The 20321-nt window shown below is 35.5% G+C and overlaps 1 protein-coding gene across 5 annotated transcripts in view; it reads right to left on the bottom strand.

The window, feature by feature from the left end:
• The window catches only part of TSGA10 (testis specific 10), a 165257-nt gene that overhangs the window by 25270 nt on the left and 119666 nt on the right, over positions 1-20321 (bottom strand). For all 5 annotated transcript variants that reach the window (XM_047852597.1, XM_047852596.1, XM_047852595.1 and 2 more), the window contains one exon: positions 1891-2100. In XM_047852597.1, coding sequence (XP_047708553.1) covers positions 1891-2100 — 210 coding nt within the window. The remainder of the gene's footprint in view (positions 1-1890; positions 2101-20321) is intronic.

Raw genomic sequence — 20321 nt, 5'->3', positions numbered from 1 at the left:
ATCAAAACAAGTGGACTCCTTAATCCCCATCACCTATTTAACCACCCCCCCATCCACCTCTTCTCTGGTAACCATCAGTTTGTTCTCTGTAGTTAAGAGTATGTTTCTTGGTTTCTCTCTTTTTTTCCATTTGCTTATCTGTTTCTTAAATTCCACATGTAAGTGAAATAATACAGTATTTGTCTTTTACTTACTGACTTATTTCACTTAGTACAATACTGTCTAGCTCCATCCATGTCACTGCAAATGGCAAAATTTCATTCTTCTTTATGACTGAGTAATATTCCATTGTGTAAATATGCCACTTCTTCTTTATCCATTCATCAGTAGGTGGACACTTGGGCTGTTTCCAAAACTTGGTTATTGTAGATAATGCTGCTATAAACATCAGGATACATGTATCCTTTTGAATTAGTATTTTTGTATTCTTTGGGTAAATTCAATTACATTATACAACTTGTAGACATATCCCCTTAGGATCAGGGCTCCAACTATCTCTCCAGATACATCTCCAGCCACATTGACCTGTGAATGCCACAATGGCCACTGGAAATCATTTACTATTCACTCAAGAATTCATTTATTTTTTTTAAATTTATTTATTTTGAGAGAGACAGAGACAGTGCAAGTGGGGGAAGTGCAGAGATAGAGGGAGAGGGAGAAAGAATCCCAAGCAGGCTTCACACTGTCAGCACAGAGCCCAATGTGGGGCTCAAAACCACAAAGCCATAAGATGATGACCTGAGCTGAAATCAAGAGTCAGACACTTAACCAACTGAGCAACCCAGGTGCCCCAAGAATTCATTTATAACTCCATACTGTTGTCTATGTTGCTGCTTCCTCTGAATGGGTGCTTTACTCCTTCTGAGCTCAGTAGTACATCCTTGTGAACTCCTCCCTGATACCCGTAGGCCAATTAGGAATTCCCTTTCTAAAACCCTGAATATTTTTTACTAGTATAACATTCATACAAATAATTTGCATATCAATACTGGGAGGTCCTCGGGAGAAAAGGCCTCTCTTTTTCTATTCTTTTTTCTTCCTTTTCCTTCTCTTCCTCTTCTTCTTCTTCCTCCTCCTCTTCCTCTTCCTCCTCCTCTTCTTCTTCTTCTTCTTTTGAGTATGTGTTATATTAGTTTCAGGAGTACAACATAGTAGTTCAATAACTCTGTATGTTAGGCTATGCTCACCACAAGTGCAGTTACCGTCTATCATCATGAATAATATTACAATACCATTGAATGTATTCCCTATGCTATACCTTTTATCCACATGACTTACTAATCCATAACTGGAAGCCTGTATCTCCTACTTTCCTTCACCCATTTTGCCTATCACCCCACTCCTCCCCTCTGGCAACCATCATTTTGTTCTCTGTATTTATGGGTCAGATTATTCATTTGTTTTGTTTTATAGATTCCACATATAAGTGAAATCATATGGTATCTGTCTTTCTCTGCCTGGTGTATTTCACTTAGCATAATATCCTCTAGATCCATTCATGTTTTGAACCTTTATTCATGGTGGCAAACACAATGTCAGCAGATACAATCGACTGAATTATAGCTTAAAATAAATTTAGCTTAAAAGAATACAATTAGTTGAGTAAATCCCAACCTCATAGTTCTTTGCTGATTTCTATGTCAATGTGTTTTATAATTCTTCTGGCTAAAAGTAAATGCATGCTCAAAGGAAAAGTTTCTGTTACTTCATGAATTGTTGGAACACAGCTCTGTTAGAAATTTATCTCTTGGACTTTAGAAATAAAATCTAAATTTAATAGACATGGCTTGATGTAATATTTTATAAAAACAATTTGTTTTTCTAAGATTATAGTAATTTTATAGTAGCAATAATATTAAAAGAACCACTTAAAAGTGTATTACATACCATTTCTATTTCTTGATCTTTAGCAACCAGCTGTCGATTAAGAAGTTCTTTGCTTGAGTCAAGTTTAATACAAAGTTCCCTTGTGGAAGATAAATCTGCAAGGGCAGACACTTTTTCAAACTGAACCTTCTGAAGTTCCTCTTCCATCTTTACAACAGACTTGTGTAAGGTAGAAATCTGGGACTTGTAAGACCTTTCTGCATTTAAGTGCTGCAAAGACGAAATTATATATATACACATATATACACATATTTTTTTAACTTGAAAAAAACAACAATATGGAAGACAAAATGAGGGAAATCTTTTGATAGTACACTTAGATTATAAGGAACTTTATACAATATAGGTGATAATAGTACATACAAAATACCCTGGGAAAGATAAATACAGCTTTCAAATGTCTATACATAAAATCCATGAGGTAAGGTGGTCAAATGGTCATTATTTTTAATGTGTTTAGAAAACAAGTTTTCCCACTTAAAAGTCTCAACTCCAAAGCTAGTTGCAACACATATATGTTTGGTCTGTAGTTCTATTGTTGCCACAGTTTCAATTATTCTATAAGATAAGTATTATTGTTGTTAAAGATAAAACTTTAGGGGCGCCTGGGTGGCTCAGTCGGTTAAGCGTCCAACTTCGGCTCAGGTCATGATCTCACAGTTCATGAGTTCAAGCCCTGCGTCGGGCTCTGTGCTGACAGCTCAGAGCCTGGAGCCTGCTTCACATTCTGTGTCTCCCTCTCTCTCTGCCCCTTCCCTGCTCATGCTCTGTCTCTCTCTGTCTCAAAAATAAAAAAATAAAATAAAAAAAGACAAAACTTTAGTCACTACTGTTTCACTCACAATACCCATTTTCCAATTCTTAAATGGAATGTTTATCTAGATCATAATATCATAAAATGAGGACTGACAGCTCTCTAGCACTTACTAATAACTCTGAGAGAAAAAAGACTCTGGGCAAGTATAAAGTGAGAATACAGCCACATGGGGCACCTGGGTGATTCATTCAGTTGAGTGTGCAACTCTTGATTTTAGCTCAGGGTCATGAAATTGAGCCCTGTATTGGGCTCCACACTGAGTGTGGAGCCTGCTTAAAATTCTCTCTCTCTCTCTCTCTCTCTCTCTCCCTGCCTTGCTCCTCCACTTGTACTCTCTCTCTCTCAAAAAAAAAAAAATACATCCACATTATGGGAAATAAGCATATTTTTAAAACTGCAATATGAAAATATTTTTTTAATGTTTATTTTCATTTTTGAGAGAGAGAGAGAGAGAGAGAGAGAGAGAGAGAGAGAGAGAGAGAGAGAATGAGCAGGGAAGGGGCAGAAAGAGACAAAGACAGAATCAGAAGCAGACTCTAGGCTCTGAGCTGTCAGCACAGAGCCCAATGGGGGTCTCAAACTCACGAACCACAAGATCATGACCTGGGCCAAAGTTGGAAGCTTAACTGACTGGGCCACCCAGGAGCCCCTAAAAACTGTAATATAAGATTCAAGTCATATAAATTTTTTCAAAAGCTCAAGATAATACCCTCCTTTTTACTGTTTCAGAGACATGTCTTAAATAAGTGCACTGCAGAGAAGGTTTTTGCTATTGTGTGAAACTGACAGAACTGACAAATAAAGAAATTTTTCTGCTTTTATAAGTGCACAGCACAAAAAAATTGTTCCTGGAATAAGTTGTTTGGCTACAATTTTCCCTTTCTTCCTTCTTCACTCCCTCTATTTCTCACTCATTTTTCAGACAACCTTCTATCCATCCACCTACCCATCCATCTGCCCATCCATTCCATTTTTTTAGTATATTCTGTGTTCCAGTCAATGCACCTAGATGCATATCCAATGATAAGCAAAACAGTCTTTGCTCTCATGACATTCCAGACTATGGGAGAGCCATGCATCAATCAAATAATCACAGAAATGACTATATAAATACATATTAAGCAAATACTTGTAGAGAAAAAAGCTGTATGACAAAGGAAATTGACCTATACTAAGAGGATCAGAGAAGTCAGGAAAAGGTTCCCTGATAAATGACACATGAACTGAGATCTGAATGGTGAATAGAAATACAATGTATGTTGGGGAAGGGAGTTTTTCGAATTGGAGGAATGCTAAGTACAAAGGCCCTAAAGGGAGTGTGTGGAAGGAGGGAACACACTGCTCTGCTCCAACAACAGAGAGAAGACTAGTATGAATGGAACTCAGAAGCCACAGAGAAGAGTGATAGGAGATGCAGTTGAAAAGGTATAAAAAAACCTCACAAGTCAGCCTGATAAGCTGGGTTAAAATTTAGGTTTTTACCCAATGAAATATTTTTTTCTTTTTTAAATTTTATTTAACACAAAGCTACAGTGTCATAATGGTTTCAGGAGTAGAATTTGGTGATTCATCACTTACATATAACACCCAGTGCTCATCCCAACAAGTGTCCTCCTTAATACCCATCTCGCATTTAGCCCATCTCCACACCCAACACCCCTCCATGAACCCTCAGTTTTTTCTCTATATTTAAGAGTCTCTTATGGTTTGCCTCCCTCTTGGTTTTTATCTATTTTTCCTTCCCTTCCCCTATGTTCATCTGTTCTGTTTCTTAAATTCCACATATGACTAAAATCATATGGTATTTGTCTTTCTCTAATTTCACTTAGCATAATACATTCTAGGTCCATCCACATTGTTGCAAATGGCAATATTTCATTCTTTTTGATCACCAGGTAATGTTCTATTGCATATCTTTATCCATTCATCAGTCAATGGACATTTAAGCTCTTTCCAAAATATGGCTATTGTTGATAGTGCTGCTATAAACACTGGGGTGTATTTTCCCCTTTGAATAAGCATTTTTATATCCTTTAGGTAAATACCTAGTAGTATGATTGCTGAGTCATAGGGTAGCTCTACTTTTAATTTTTTGAGGAACCTCCATACTGTTTTCCAGAGTGGCTGCACCAGTTTGCATTCCTATCAGCACTGCAAGGGTTCCACTTTCTCTGCATCCTCACCAACATCTGTTGTTGCCTGAGTTGTTAATGTTAGCCATTCTGACAGGTGTGAAGTGGTATCTCATTTTTGATTTGTATTTCCCTTCTGATGAGTGATGCTGAGCATCTTTTCATGTGTTGGTTGGCCATCTGGATATCTTCTTCGGAATAGAATTTGCTCATGTCTTTTGCCCATTTCTTCACTGGACTATTTGTTTTTTTGGGTGTTGAGTTTGGTATGTTCTTTATAGATTTTGGATACTAACCCTTTATCCAATATTTCATTTGCAAATACCTTCTCCCATTCTGTTTGTTGTCTTTTAGTTTTGTTGACTGTTTTCTTCACTGTGCAGAACATTTTTATCTTGATGAGATCCCAATAGTTCATTTTTGCTTTTGTTTCCCTTGCCTCTGGATACATGTCTAGTAAGAAGTTGCTGCAGCCAAGGTCAAAGAGGTTGTTGCCCGTTTTCTCCTCTAGGATTTTGATGGTTTCCTGTCTTACATTTAGGTCTTTCATCCATTTTGAGTCTATTTTTGTGAATGGTGTAAGAAAGTGGTCTTCCGCATGTCACTGCCCAGTTTTCCCAACACCATTTGCTGAAGAGATTGTTTTTTTCCCATTGGATATTCTTTCCTGCTTTGTTAAAGATTAGCTGGCCATACATTTGTGGGTCCATTTCTGGGTTCTCTATTCTGTTCCATCCATTGATCTATGTGTCTGTTTTTGTGCCAGCACTAGCTTTGTAATACAGCTTGAAGTCTGGAATTATGAAGCCTCCAGCTTTGTTTTTCCTTTTCAATATTACTTTGGCTATTCGGGGTCTTTTCTGGGTCCATATGAATTTTAGAATTGTTTGTTCTAGCTCTGTGAAGAATGCTGGTATAATTTTGATAGGGATGGCATTGAATGTGTAGATTGCTTTGGGTAGTAATGACATTTTAACAATATTTGTTCTTCCAATCCATGAGCATGGAATGTTTTTCCATTTCTTTGTGTCTTCTTCAATTTCTTTTGCAAGTGTTCTATACTTTTCAGCATACAGATCTTTTTACCTATTTGGTTATGTTCATTCGTCGGTATTTTATGGTTTTGGTGCAATTATAAATGGGATTTATTCCTTGATTTCTCTTTCTACTGCTTCATTATTGATTTTTGAAATACAACTGATTTCTGTACATTGATTTTATATACTGTGGTTTTGCTGAATTCATGTATCAGTTCTAGCAGTTTTTTGGTAGAGTCTTTCAGGTTTTCCATGTAGAGTGTCATGTCATCTGCAAAGAGTCAAAGTTTGACTTCTTCCTTGACAATTTGAATGCCTTTTACTTCTTATTGTTGCCTAATTGCTGAGGCTAGGACTTCCAACACTATGTTGAACAACAGTGGTGAGAGTGGACATCCCTGCCATGTTCCTAACATGATTAGGGAGAAAGCTCTCAGATTTTCCCCATTGAAGATATTAGCTTTGAGTCTTTCCTACATGGCCTTTATGAAAAGAGGGAGGTGATATGACTAGCTTTATGTTTTGGAAAGATAACACTGAACATTTCAGGTTCTAGTAAGACAGTTGATTCAGCTAAGAGGAAAATAGTTTTGGGGTTTTTTTGTATAAAATAGAAAAAAATATTTTCACAATTCATAGCTGAGCTTGCAGGAAAGAAACAATCTCATATACTAAAGACAAAAAACAAAAAGCTAACAAACAAACAAACAAAAACAAAGACAGAGCATGAAGCAAACAATAAGGCCTGAAACTAAGAGTTGGGGGTAGGGAGACCCAGTGACAGTAAAAGGCTTGTTTCAAAATTCAAGCAAGACAGGGAATAAGAAGTAGGACTAATGTAGAGTTGCCTCTGGGACCTCTACATAATCTGGAATCTTTGAAAGGAGACTCCAGAGGAAAAATCCACTCAACCTCAAAGAGATATAAGCAAAAGTTTATCTTCTTCTACCCTCTGGATAGGGAAAAACGTCTTCTGTAAGAAAACTTAGGTCTGCCTTTACTCAGTTTTGTAGTTTGACTTCACACTATCCATTCCCAATTCTCAACTCTAACATGAAATTTGTCCCACGCCAATGATAACACAGAGTCCCTTTGTAGAAGCAAACTCATCTCCCTGGCCATGTAAGATTCTTTAGAGGGGGGAAATTCCTGCTTCAAAGGAGCCTAAAAACTCAGGGGGATCCCATCCACCATGAGTGAGAGTCAGAGGAACATAACTAACACACACCAGGATCAGACTTCTAGGACTTCAAGCTAATGAACAAAATATTGGAGAAGGCATAAAAATATGCTCAAAAGTTTTGAAGATATTAAATAAAAAATTGAAAAGAATGAGATGTAGGGGAAAAAAAACCACGAAAATCTGAAGATGCACCAAACAGAACTTCTGGAAAGAAGGTAAAAGTAGTAAAGAAAATGAAAAACAATGAATGTATCAAAAAACAGGTACAGCTGAAGAGGAATGAATATACTAAAAACACAGAGCACAGTACAGAGAGATAAACATATGGAAACTATGATAAGAAAGATTAATAAAAATTTGGACTAGGAGATCCAACAAGCATATTATAAAAGTTGAGGGAAACAGTAGAGCAAATTTAAAGGCAATAATGTTCAAATAAATAACATCTGAGAATTTTTCCAGAACTATTAAAAGGCATGAATACTCTGAAAAACTGCAAACCAAAGCCTCCCTCAAACAATACATACACATGATAGTCAAACTAAAAAGAGAAAAAGAAGATCTTAAAAGAAAAAAATGACAAAAGGTAGACTTAGAAAAAAGATCAATTAGAATGAGAACAGACTTATCATTACTTTTAAAGTTATCAAAAGAAAATAACTGTCAACCTAGAATTCTATACTCAGCTAAACTAATACAGAAGAATAAGGGTAAAGTAAATCCATTTTAGGCAAAGATTGAGAAAATTAACTCACAAGTCAAAGAAAGGGAGTAGTTTCAAGAAAGGAAATTAAACTTCAAAGGAAGAAATAGAACACAAAAAGCAATGTTGAAAAATTCTGTAAACATATAAGTGAATATAAATAAGCATTGACTGAAAGAATAAGAACAAGAGTAGTAATTTATTTATTTATTTTTGCATGAAAGTAGTGATTTATTTTTAAGGCTATAAAAAATCAATGTGGATCTAAAATAGTACACAACCTTATGAAAGATTGGTGTGGGGGTGGGGAGGGAGAGAATAAGAAAGGACACTCACTAGTCAGCAGGATGTTGTGCTCAATATTCAAATATTCCTAGGACAACATACTGTTTAGAAGAAGGGCTGGAAATACTAACAATAGATTTTGTTAAATATGCATATTACAAATTTAACTACTAAAAGAATAGAGAATATATAACTTCTGAACCAATAAATAGTGGGGGTAGAAAGTGCATAAAGAAAACAAACATATGTAAGATAAAAGGAAGGAAAGAATTAACATAAAAGAACCATGACAAGTAGAAAGTACAAAATACAAAATAAATTAGAAAGATAAATATAAATGTGCCAGTAATTCAAACAAAAACAAATGGATTAAACTTATCAGTTAATAGAAAGATACTCTCAGACTGAATTTTTTAAATTAGGCTATATGATGTTTATTAGAGACAGATGAAAAGGACTAAGAAAAGATATATAATACTTCTGTTTCCAGCCTTCATAGAATAACCGAGACTGAATGTATCTCCTACTATTAACAACTGGAAAACTAGGAAGGAAGGAAGGAAGGAAGGAAGGAAGGAAGGAAGGAAGGAAGGGGGAAGGAGGGAAGGAAGGAAGGAATGCTTCCAAATATAGGACAACAGGCAGCACAGGGCTGTGATCTCTGAGAGAAGGAAAACAAACAAGATGAGCCCTACAATCATTCCAGCTTTCTATCAGGAGACAATTTTCTAGTCTTCAGTTCAGGGAAAGAAATTTCAATCAAAGCACCGTTGATATGCTGATATGAGGAGACAGAAATAAGCATGTGAAATGTGTGGGTATAATTTCAGAAATGAAGTGTCTACACACACAAAAAGACATCCAGAAATTTCCCCAGGAGTTTCCTTGAGTCTGATACTGAATACTCAGCCATGAATATATAGAGTCAAACTCTAGAAGGCTGGGAAAGAACCCCCAGAGAGCTCTAAAGTAAACAAAACCACAGCTGATACATAGCTGGGAAAATGTGTTTGAACCTGCTGAAATGAAGAGTCCTTAATGAACACCCTGGTTGGGCACTTAATAGAGAACACAGAAGGGTCACACCATAGTGGTAGGGTTATACTAGTCTTAGAGAAAAAGCTAACTTAAACCTGCCCCATCAAAGCTTAAAGATAATCTCGAAAGTATCAGTTGATCTGCAAGCAATTTAACATCCTGCCAGGAAAAATATAACACTCTTAAAAGGAAAACGACAAAGTCTAACATTCAACAAAGTAAAATTCACAATGTCCAGCACCCAATTTAAAAAATACCAGACACGTGAAGTTGCAGAAATGTAACCTACAGCAGGATACAAATCAGTCAATGTAAATAGATTAAAAATTGACAAAGCTCATGGTATTAACAAGGGCTTTAAAACAGCTATCATCCATGATACAAGAGATAGTAATATGGTCTGAATTAACCCAATGTCACAAACAACTAGACAAATGGACAAAATATAGGAAGAAAAACTTGTTTACACACAATGGATAGGTAGCAGAGAACTATGATCTCTAAGGGAAAGAAAACAAACAAGGTGAACCCTATCGTTGCCATAGCATCTTGCTTAGGTGCAAATTCTGGATGATGAAGGAAAAGGAACCAAAACACAGTCTAATTATATCAATGAGTTTGAAAGATAAATATCAGAATTCAGGGAAGCCAAGGTGTCTAGAATTTGTGGAGCAGATCACCAGAGAAAAGGGAGCTATGCAGAGATGGAGTTCCAGAAATCTGCACATACATGAGTGAAACTCATGAATGAAGCCAGGAAAAGAACTTCCTAGAAAAGAACAATTATCAGGAAAACTGTGAGCTAGGCAATTCCCACATCTGATATAGGGCCAGAATGCATTCAAAATCTCATCATTGAGAGTGGAGACACTTTGATGTCACTGACTATACAAGGCATTCAACAGAAAAGTAGGTACTCAATAGAGAACCCACGAAGGTCACATCTTAGTAGAGGGTAAACGTTATCCCTATTCTAGAGCTATCCTAAGGAGTTTATAAATAATCCTCAAAAAAATAAAGTGAATGTCAAGTAACTTAGTTTGGCAAGATAAATCCAATACTTTCAAAATCCAGGTCTCAACAATGTAAAATTAACAACATCCAGAATACAATCATAACTCACTAAGTGGGGCCAGAAGTAGGAAGATGAGATCCATAATCAAGAGAAAAGTCAGTCAACACAGAATCAAATGTGTCAGACATAATGAAATTAGCAAACAAGGACACTGAAACAAATACTATAAATGCACCAAATAGGCATTTAAGGACTTAAAGGGAAAAAAAGAAGAAGAAAAGTAAAATACATTCAAAAGAACCAAATGGACTACCTAAAGATGAAAATATAATCTCTGAAATAAAAACTTCACTGAATGGAATTAACAGCATATCAGATATGTCAGAAGATCACTAAATGTGAAGACACAAAAAATGGCAACTATACAAAGTGAGGCAAAAAGATAAGAAGATCGGGGAAAAATGTATAGATTATTAATGATCTGTTGAGCAATATCAAGTATCTAATGTACTTTCAATTCAAGTTCCAGGAAAATATGAGAAAGAGTAAGAAACAAAAAATATCTTAAGAAATAACGGTCAAATATTTTCTAAATTCGATGAAACTTATAATGAAATATTATAAACATAAGGAAAACAACATTAATTTCAACTGTGGAACATTCTATTGCTGAAAGCCAGGGGTAAAGAGAAAAAAAATTTAACCAGCTGAACTTGACTTCAGATTTCTGTCTAGAAACTACACCAGGAAGAATATAAGGAAAAAGAAAAAGAGCGAGAGGCAAACCAAGAAACAGACTTTTACCTATAGAGAACAAACTGATAGTTACAAGAAGGAAGTTCAGTGGGGATAGGTAACAGGGATTAAGGAGTTCACCTGTCATGAGCACCAGGTGTTGTACAGAATTGTTGAATCACTTTATTGTACACCTTAAACTAATATTACACTGTATATTAACCTACTGGAATTTAAATTAAAACTTTAAGAAAAAAGAAACAACTTTGCCAAAATGCTCAAAAAAAACAAACCACAACAGCAAAAAACAATTCCTACCAACTTATAATTCTCTACTCAGCAAATACATTCTTCAGGAATGAAGGTGAAATAAACACTTTTTAACACAAATAAGACCTGAGTTGATGCCAACAGAACTGCAAGAAATGTTTAAAAGAAATTCTTCTAGCAAAAAGAAAATGAGAGTCAATGAAGACTTGGATCCACTCAAAGGAATGAAGAGAAAAAAAAAAAAGTAAATATGTGAATGAATAAAAAAGCCTTTCATTCACCTCATATTTTAATTTATTTAAAGTGAAATGATGAGTTTAAAGTGAAAATAATAATGCACTATGGGGAACACAATATATGAAGAAGTAAAATGTAAGAACATTAGGATAAATGATAGGACATAGGAAATAAAAGTGTACTATGAAGTAATATATTATTTGAAGGTAGACTATGACAATTAAGAGACGCATGGTATATACTGTAGAAAAAGAAGTTAAAAAAAAAGATGTATGGCTTATATGACCATAATTAAGATAGAATATGATATTTAAATCTCACTATAAAAGAAGGCAGGCAAGGGGCGCCTGGGTGGCTCAGTCAGTTAAGCGTCCAACTTCAGCTCAGGTCACGATCTCGCGGTCAGTGAGTTCGAGCCCCACGTCAGGCTCTGGGCTGTTGGCTCAGAGCCTGGAGCCTGCTTCCGATTCTGTGTCTCCCTCTCTCTCTGCCCCTCGCCCTTTCATGCTCTGTCTCTCTCTGTCCCAAAAATAAATAAACGTTGAAAAAAAAAATTTTTTTTTAAATTAAAAAATAATAAAAAAAAATTAAAAAAAAAAAAAAAAGAAGGCAGGCAAGGTGGCACAGGCACAAAGCATCCTGGAACACTCCAGGCCCACACCTGCATTGGCTCCAGCAACCTGCCAAGATGCCCCACCCGTGGAATGCCCCAACTTGCACACATATCAACTTCAGCCATCATACCATAATGCCTTCTATATAGAAAGACACCTCCCCCCCTGCCCCGACTTGTACCCATTTCAGCATTTCAGCTTCAGCTGTCCTGCTAGAGTGCCCTCTGTACAAGGAGTCCCAGGACCACTTAAGCTTCCACTCACTTCAGCTTCAACTGTCCAACCAAGATGCCCTCTGTGCAGAGAATCCCAGGACTGCTCAAAACCATGCTCACTTTAGCTCCAGTCATCCCACCAGGGCAGCCCCAGCACTGAGTGTCCCAGATCCCCCATCCCATCCAGCCACAGCTTGAGCCAGCCAGTGAAATTCACCAGACACACCCAGCCTACAAAGGGAAAGATTATACACAAGAAAGTTACTTCAAGTTTAGGAAAAGTAGTTGTTTTGCCTAATTCATAGAAATAAACATAGAAAGTCAAGGAAAATTAAGACAGAGGAAATATGCTCCAAATAAAAGAAAACATACAAAGCCTTAGAAAAAAAAACTAAATGAAGTGGAAATATCCAACCTACCTGACAAAAATATCAAAGTAATGATAATAAACATGCTCATTACACTGGAGGGAAGACTGGATGAACTCAGAACTTCAGCAAAGAGATAGAAAATATTAAAAAAGAACCAATTAGAGTTGAAAAATATAATTACCAAAATGAAAAAATACACTAGATGGAATCAACAATAGATTAGAAGACAGAGAAGAATGAATCAGCAATGTGGAAAACAGGGTAATAGAAAGTACCCAAGCTAAACAACAAAAAGAAAAAGGAATTTTAAAAATGAGCATAGGTTAAAGGATCTCTTAGTCAACATCCAGTGAAAAAATATTCCCATTATAGGGGTTCCAAAGGGAGAAGAGGGAGAAAAGGATAGAAAGCTTATTGGAAGAAGTAATATCTAAAAACTTCCCTAACCTTGGGAAGGAAACAGACATCCAGGTTCAGGAAACACAGAAAGTTCCAAATGAGATGAACCCAAAGAGTTCCACATCATGACTTAGTTAAAATATCAAAGATTAAAGATAAAGAGAGACTTTTATTTATTTTTATTTATTTGAAAGAAAGAGAGTGCATGCAAGAGCAGGGGAGGGGAGGAGAGAGAGAGAAAGAAAGAAAGAGAGAGAAATAGAGAAAGAGAATATCTTAAGCAGGCTCCATGCTCAGTATGGTGCCCAACATAGAGCTCAATCCCACAACCCTGGGATCATGACCTGAACCAAAATGAAGATTCAGACACTCAACCAATTGAGCCACTCAGGCACCCTAAAGAGAATTTTAAAAACAGTAACAGAGAAGAAACTAGTTATATACAAGGCAAACCCCATAAAGCTACCAGCTGATTTTCAGCAGAAACTTTGCAGGCCAGAAGAGAGTGGCATGGTATATTCAAAGTCCTGAAAAGAAAAAACCTACAACCAAGAATACTCTACTCAGCAAGGTTATCATTCAGAATTGAAGAAGAGATAAAGAATTTCTGAAACAAATGAAAGTTAAAGTAGTTCACCACCACTAAACCAGCCTTACAAGAAATGATAAAGGGACTTAATTTAAGTAGAAAATCCCATAATTACAAGAAAATTATAAAAGGAAAAAATTTCATGAGTAAAAGAAAATATACAGTAAAAGTAGTCACAAAGCTAGTATGAAAGTTAAAAGGGAAAAGTAGTAAAATCAATTATATCTAAAAAAGGTAGTCAGTGAAACTCACAAAATAAAAATATGTAAAACATGACAACATATTCATAAAATACGAATATGAAGGGAAGGAGGGAATAAAAATAAAGTTCTTTTAGAATGCATTAGAAGTTAAGTGACTATCAACTTAATATAGACTGCTACATACTTACGATGTTATATGTGAACCTCATGGAAACCACAAACCAAAAACCTATAATAGATACACGAAAAAAATAAATAAAAGGAAAGTCAAGCATAACACCAATCACAAGGAAAGAGAGCAAGAGAAGAAACAGACAAGAACTACAAAACGACAATAAAACAATTAACTAATAAGTATATACCTATCAATAATTACTTTAAATCTAAATGGTCTGAATGCTCCAATGAAAAGACATAGGGTGATGGCATGGATAAATAAACAAGACCTATCTACAGGATGCCTGTAAGATACTCAGTCCAAACCTAAAACACACATACAGACTGAAAGTGAAGGGATGGAAAAATAATATTCCATGAAAATAGAAGTGGAAAAAAAAAGCCAGGGTAACCTTATTTATATCAGACAAAATAAACTTTAAAACAAGGACTGTAATAAGAGACAAAGAAGTATATTATAAAATGATTAAGGAATCAATCCAACAAGAGGATATAACGGCCATAAATATCTATGCACCAAACATTGGAACACCTAAATACATAAAGCAAATATTAACAGATATAAAGATAGTGATTGACAGTAATACGATAATAGGAAGACACTTGAACACCCCACTTATAGCAATGGATAGATCATCAAGAGAGAAAATCAATAGGGAAGCAGGGTCTTTGAATGACATATTAGACCAGATGAACTTAACAGTTATACATAGAACATTCCATCCAAAAATAAGAGAATACACATTCAAATGCACATGGAACATTCTCAAGGACAGATCATACGTTAGGCTACGAAAAAAAAATTCTCAATGAATTTGAGAAGACTGAAAACATATCAAGTATCTTTTCTGGCTGCAATGGTAAGAAACCAGAAGTAACTACAAGAAAAAAAAAAAAACTAAATTAAAAAAACCCCAACCAAACAAAAACACAAACCCACAAAAAATGTGAGTGCTAAACAACATTCCACTAAATAACAAATGAGTCAACAACAACAACAACAACAACAAATCAAAGAGATTTTAAAACACCTCAAGACAAATGAAAGTGAAAGCACAACAGTTCAAAATCTTCAGGACACAGGAAAATTAGTTTTAAGAGGAAAATTTACAGTAATGCAGGCCTACCTCAAGAAACAAGAATAATTTCATATAAACAACCTAACCTTTGATCTATAGGAACTAGGAAAAGAACAAACAAAGCCCAAAGTTACTAGAAGGAAGGAAATAATAAAGATCAAAACAAATGAATGAAATAGAAACTAAAAAACAATAAAAAGATCAATAAAACTAAGAGCTGGTATTTTGAAAAGCGTTTGTCCGACTCTTCAAGAAAAAAAGGAGACCCAAGTAAATAACAAGACATGAAAGAGAGAAGTAACAACTGACACCACAGAAATACAAGGGATAATAAGTCTGTTATAAAATACTACATGTCAACAAATTGCACAAATTAGAAGAAATGTTAAATTCTTAGAAATACACAATTTCCAAAACTGAATCAGAAAGAAGTAGAAAATCTGAACAGAACTACTATTAACAAAACTGAATTGGTAATCAGAACACTCCAACAAAAAAAGTCCATGACCAATGGCTTCACAGGTGAATTCTACTGAACAATTAAAGAACAGTTAATACCTATTGTCATCAAACTATTTCAAAAAGTAGAAGAGGAAGGTAAGCTTCCAAATACATTTTACAAAGCCAGCATTACTCTCATATGAAACCCAAAGACACTACAAAAGTAAATAAATAAGTAAAACTAAGGGACAATATCCTGATAAATACAGATACAAAAATCTTCAACAAAATATTACCAAAACACATTCAACAATACGTTAAAGGCTCCTTCACAACAATCAATTATGACGTACTCTGGGGACACCAGGATGGTTCAATATTCATAAATCAATCAATGTGACACACCACATTAAAAAAATGAAAGAGAAAAACCATGTGATCATCTCAATATATGTAGAAAAAGCATTTGACAAAATTCAACATCCATTCATGATAAAACTCCCAATAAAGTGGGTCTACAGGTAACAAACCTCAACATAATAAAACCATATATGACAAACCCATAGCTAATATCATACTCAATGGTGAATAATTAGGAGCTTTTCTCTAAGATAGGAAATAAGAAAAGATGTCCACTCTCACCACTTTTATTCAATACAGTATTGGAAATCCTAGCTATTGCAATCAGATAAGGAAAAGAAATAAAAGGCTACCAAGTTGGTAAGGAAGAAGTAAAACTTTCACTATTTACAGAAGACATGATACTATACATACTGAAAACCCCCGGACTTCAAGCTGTATTGCAAAGCTATAATCATAAAGACAGTATGGTACTGTCACAAAAACAGACACTCAGATCAATGGAACATAATAGAGAACCCATAAATAGACCCACAGACATATGGCCAACTAATTTTTGACAAAGCAGGAAAGAACATCTAATGGAATAAAGACAGTCTCTTCAGCAAGTGATGCTGGGAAAACTGGACAGCGACATGCAGAACAATGAACCTAGACCACCTTCTTACACCATACCCAAAAATAAACTTAAAATGGATGAAAGACCTAAATGTAAGACAGGAAGCCATCAAAATCCTTGAGGAGAAAGCAGGCAAAACCTCTTTGACCTTAGCCACAGCAACTTCTTACCCAACATGTCTCTGGAGGCAAAGGAAACAAAAGCAAAAATGAACTACTGGGACCTCACCAAAATAAAAAGCTTCTGCACAGCGAAGGAAGCAATCAGCAAAACTAAAAGGCCACCGATGGAATGGGAGAAGATATTTGCAAACGACATATCAGATAAAGGGTTAGTATCCAAAATCTATAAAGAACTTATGAAACGCAATGCCCCAAAAACAAATAATCCAGTGAAGAAATGGGCAAAAGACATGAACAAACACTTCTCCAAAGAAGACATCCAGATGGCCAACAAACACGTGAAAAAATGCTCAATATCACTCATTACCAGGGAAACACAAATCAAAACCACAATGAGATACCGCCTCACACCAGTCAGAATGGCTAACATTAACAACTCAGACAACAACAGATGTTGGGAGGATGTGGAGAAAGAGAATCTCTTTTGTACTGCTGGTGGGAATGCAATTGGTGTAGCCACTCTGGAAAACAGTATGGAGGTTCCTCAAAAAACTAAAAATAGAACTACCCTACAACACAGCAATTGCTCTACTAGGTATTTAAACAAGGGATACAGGTGTACTGTTTCGAAGGGACACATGTACCCCAATGTTTATAGCAGCACCATCAACAATAGCCAAAGTATGGAAAGAGCCCAAATGTCCATCGATGGATGAATGGATAAAGAAAATGTGGTATATATACACAACAGAGCATTACTCGGTAATCAAAAAGGAAGAAATCTTGCCATTTGCAACTACGTGGATGGAATTGGAGGGTATTATGCTAAGTGAAATTAGCCAGTCAGAGAAAGACAAATATCATATGACTTCACTCATATGAGGACTTTAAGAGACAAAACAGATGAACATAAGGGAAGGGAAACAAAAATAATATAAAAACAAGGAGAGGGACAAAACATTAAAGACCCATAAATATGGAGAACAAACTGAGGGTTATTGGTGGGGTTGTGGGAGGGGGGATGGGCTAAATGGGTAAGGGGGCACTAAGGAATCTACGCCTGAAATCATTGCTGTACTATATGCTACCTAATTTGGATGTAAAGTAAAAAAATAGAAAAAAGAAATAAAAGGGGAAAAAATGACAATTAAATGTTTTCTTTTTCAAAAGATATATATACATATACACACACACACACACACACACACACATATATATATATATATATCAGATATCAGATATATATCAGATATATATACATATACACACACACACACACACACACACACATATATATATATATATCAGATATATATATATATCTGATAAGGGGTTAATATCCCAAATATATAAAGAACTTATACAACTCAACAACAACAATAATAACAAAACCCACAAATAAACCAATTAAAAAATGGGCACAATCTGAATAGAACTTTTTCCAAAAAAGACATATTGATGGCCAACAGACATGAAAATATGCACATCACTAAGCATCAGGGAAATACAAATCAAAACCATAAAGATATCACCTCACACCTGTCAGAATGGCTAAAATAAAAAAAAACATAAAACAATAAAACAACAGGGGCACCTGGGTGGTTCAGTCAGTAAGCATCCGACTTCAGCCTAGGTCATGATCTCACCATTCCGAGTTCAAGCCCCGCAGCGGGCTCTGTTCTGACAACTCAGAGCCTAGAGCCTGTTTCAGATTCTGTGTCTCCCTCTCTCTCTCTGCCCCTTCCCCACTCACACTTTGTCTCTCTCAAAAATAAACATTAAAAAAATAAAAAATAAAAAAACAAAACAACAAGTGTTACTGAGGATGTGACGAAAAAGGAACCTTCGTGCACTGTTGGTAGGAATTTAAATTGGTACAGCCACTGTGGGAAACAGTATGAAGTTTCTTCAAAAAAATTAAAAATAGAAATGCCAAATGATCCAGTAATTCAACTATTTGGTATTTACCCAAAGAAAAGAAAAACACTAATTTGGAAATACATATGCACCCTTACGTTTAGTACAGCATTATTCACAATAGACAAGATATGGAAGCAATCCACAAATTCATCAATAGATGAATGGATAAAGATGATATGGTAGATAAATACAATGGAATATTACCCAGCCATAAGAAGGAATACAATCTTGACATTTGCAACATGGATGGACCTAAAGGGTATTATGCTAAGTGGTATAAGTCAGACAGAAAAAGACAATTACCATATGATGTCACTTACATGTAGAACCTATAAAACATAGCAAATGAACAAACAAGACTTAAACAGCCCCATAAATACCAAAAACAAACTGGCGGTTGTCATGGCAGAGGAGGAGATGGAGGGCTAGGCAAAATGGGATCTGGGAGGCATAAGTTTCTAGTTATGGAATGAACAAGTCATGGGTTTAAAAGTTATAGCACAAGGAATATAGTCAATGGTATTGTAGTAGCATTGGATGGTGACAGATAGTAGCTACACTTGTGGTGAGCATAACATAACATACAGGTTGTCAAAACACTATGTTGTACACTCGAAACTAATGTAGCATTGTGTGTCAACTATAGTTCAACTTTTTTTAATGGAGGAAAAAATTAAAAATAGAACTACCATATAATCCAGAAATACCACTTCTGAATATATATCCAAAGGAAATGAAAACACTAACTCAAAAAGATATCTGTACCCCCATGTTTATTGCAATATTATTTACAATAGCTAAGACATAGTCTTATCACAACAAGTTGTGATATACATATAGGGAACCCTCATGCACTGTTGGTAGGAATGTAAATTGGTACAGCCACTATGGAAAACAGTTGGAGGTTCCTCAAAAAATTAGAACTACCATACAATCCAGCAATCCCACTTCTGGGTATATATCTGAAGGAAATAAAATCACTATCTTGAAGAGATATCTGTACTTTCATGTTCACTGCAGCATTACTCACAACAGTGCAGATATAGAAATGCCTTAAGTGTCTGTGGGAAGATAAAGAAAGAAGGAAAAGAAGGAAATACACATACATACATATACACACACGCACACCCACACACAGAAATATTATTCAACCACTTAAAAAATGAGAAAATGGGGCACCTGGGTGGCTCAGTTTGTTGAGTAGCCAACTCTTGATTTCGGCTCAGGTCGTGATCTCATGGTTTGTGGGTTCAAGCCCTGCGTCAGGCTTTGCACTCATCGGATGGAGCCTGCTTGCGATCTTCTGTCTCCCTCTTTCTGGCCCTCCCCGACTCACACATACATTCTCTCTCTCAAAAATAAATAAATGTTTTAAAAAATGAGAAAATCCTATCATTTGCAACAACATTGATAGACCTTGAAAGAATTATGCTAAGTGAACTAAGTCAGACATATAACAACAAATACTGTGTGATCTCACTTATGTATGGAACTTAAAAACAAACAAACTCACAAAAAAATTAGACTTACAGTTACCAGAAACAGAGGTTAGGGGGAAGGGAAATAGAAGGAAGGTGGTCAAAAGGTATAAACTTCTAGTTATAAGATAAATAAGTACAAGGGATATAATGTACAACATGATGGCTATAGGTAATTCTGATACATAGAAAAGCTGTTGAGAGAGTAAATCCTATGAGTTCTGATCACAAAGAGATTTTTTTCTTTTTTCTTTTTTATTGTATCTATATGAGAAGATGGATGTTAGCTAAACCTATTGTGGTAATCATTTCACATGTATATCAAACCACTATGCCTTAAACTATACAGCAATGTATGTCAATTTTTTTTCTCAAAATGTGGGGGAAAAAAG

Source organism: Prionailurus viverrinus, chromosome A3 (genome assembly GCF_022837055.1).
Source record: "Prionailurus viverrinus isolate Anna chromosome A3, UM_Priviv_1.0, whole genome shotgun sequence".
Classification (NCBI taxonomy): Eukaryota; Metazoa; Chordata; class Mammalia; order Carnivora; family Felidae; genus Prionailurus; species Prionailurus viverrinus.
This window is presented reverse-complemented; position numbering and strand designations above follow the sequence as displayed.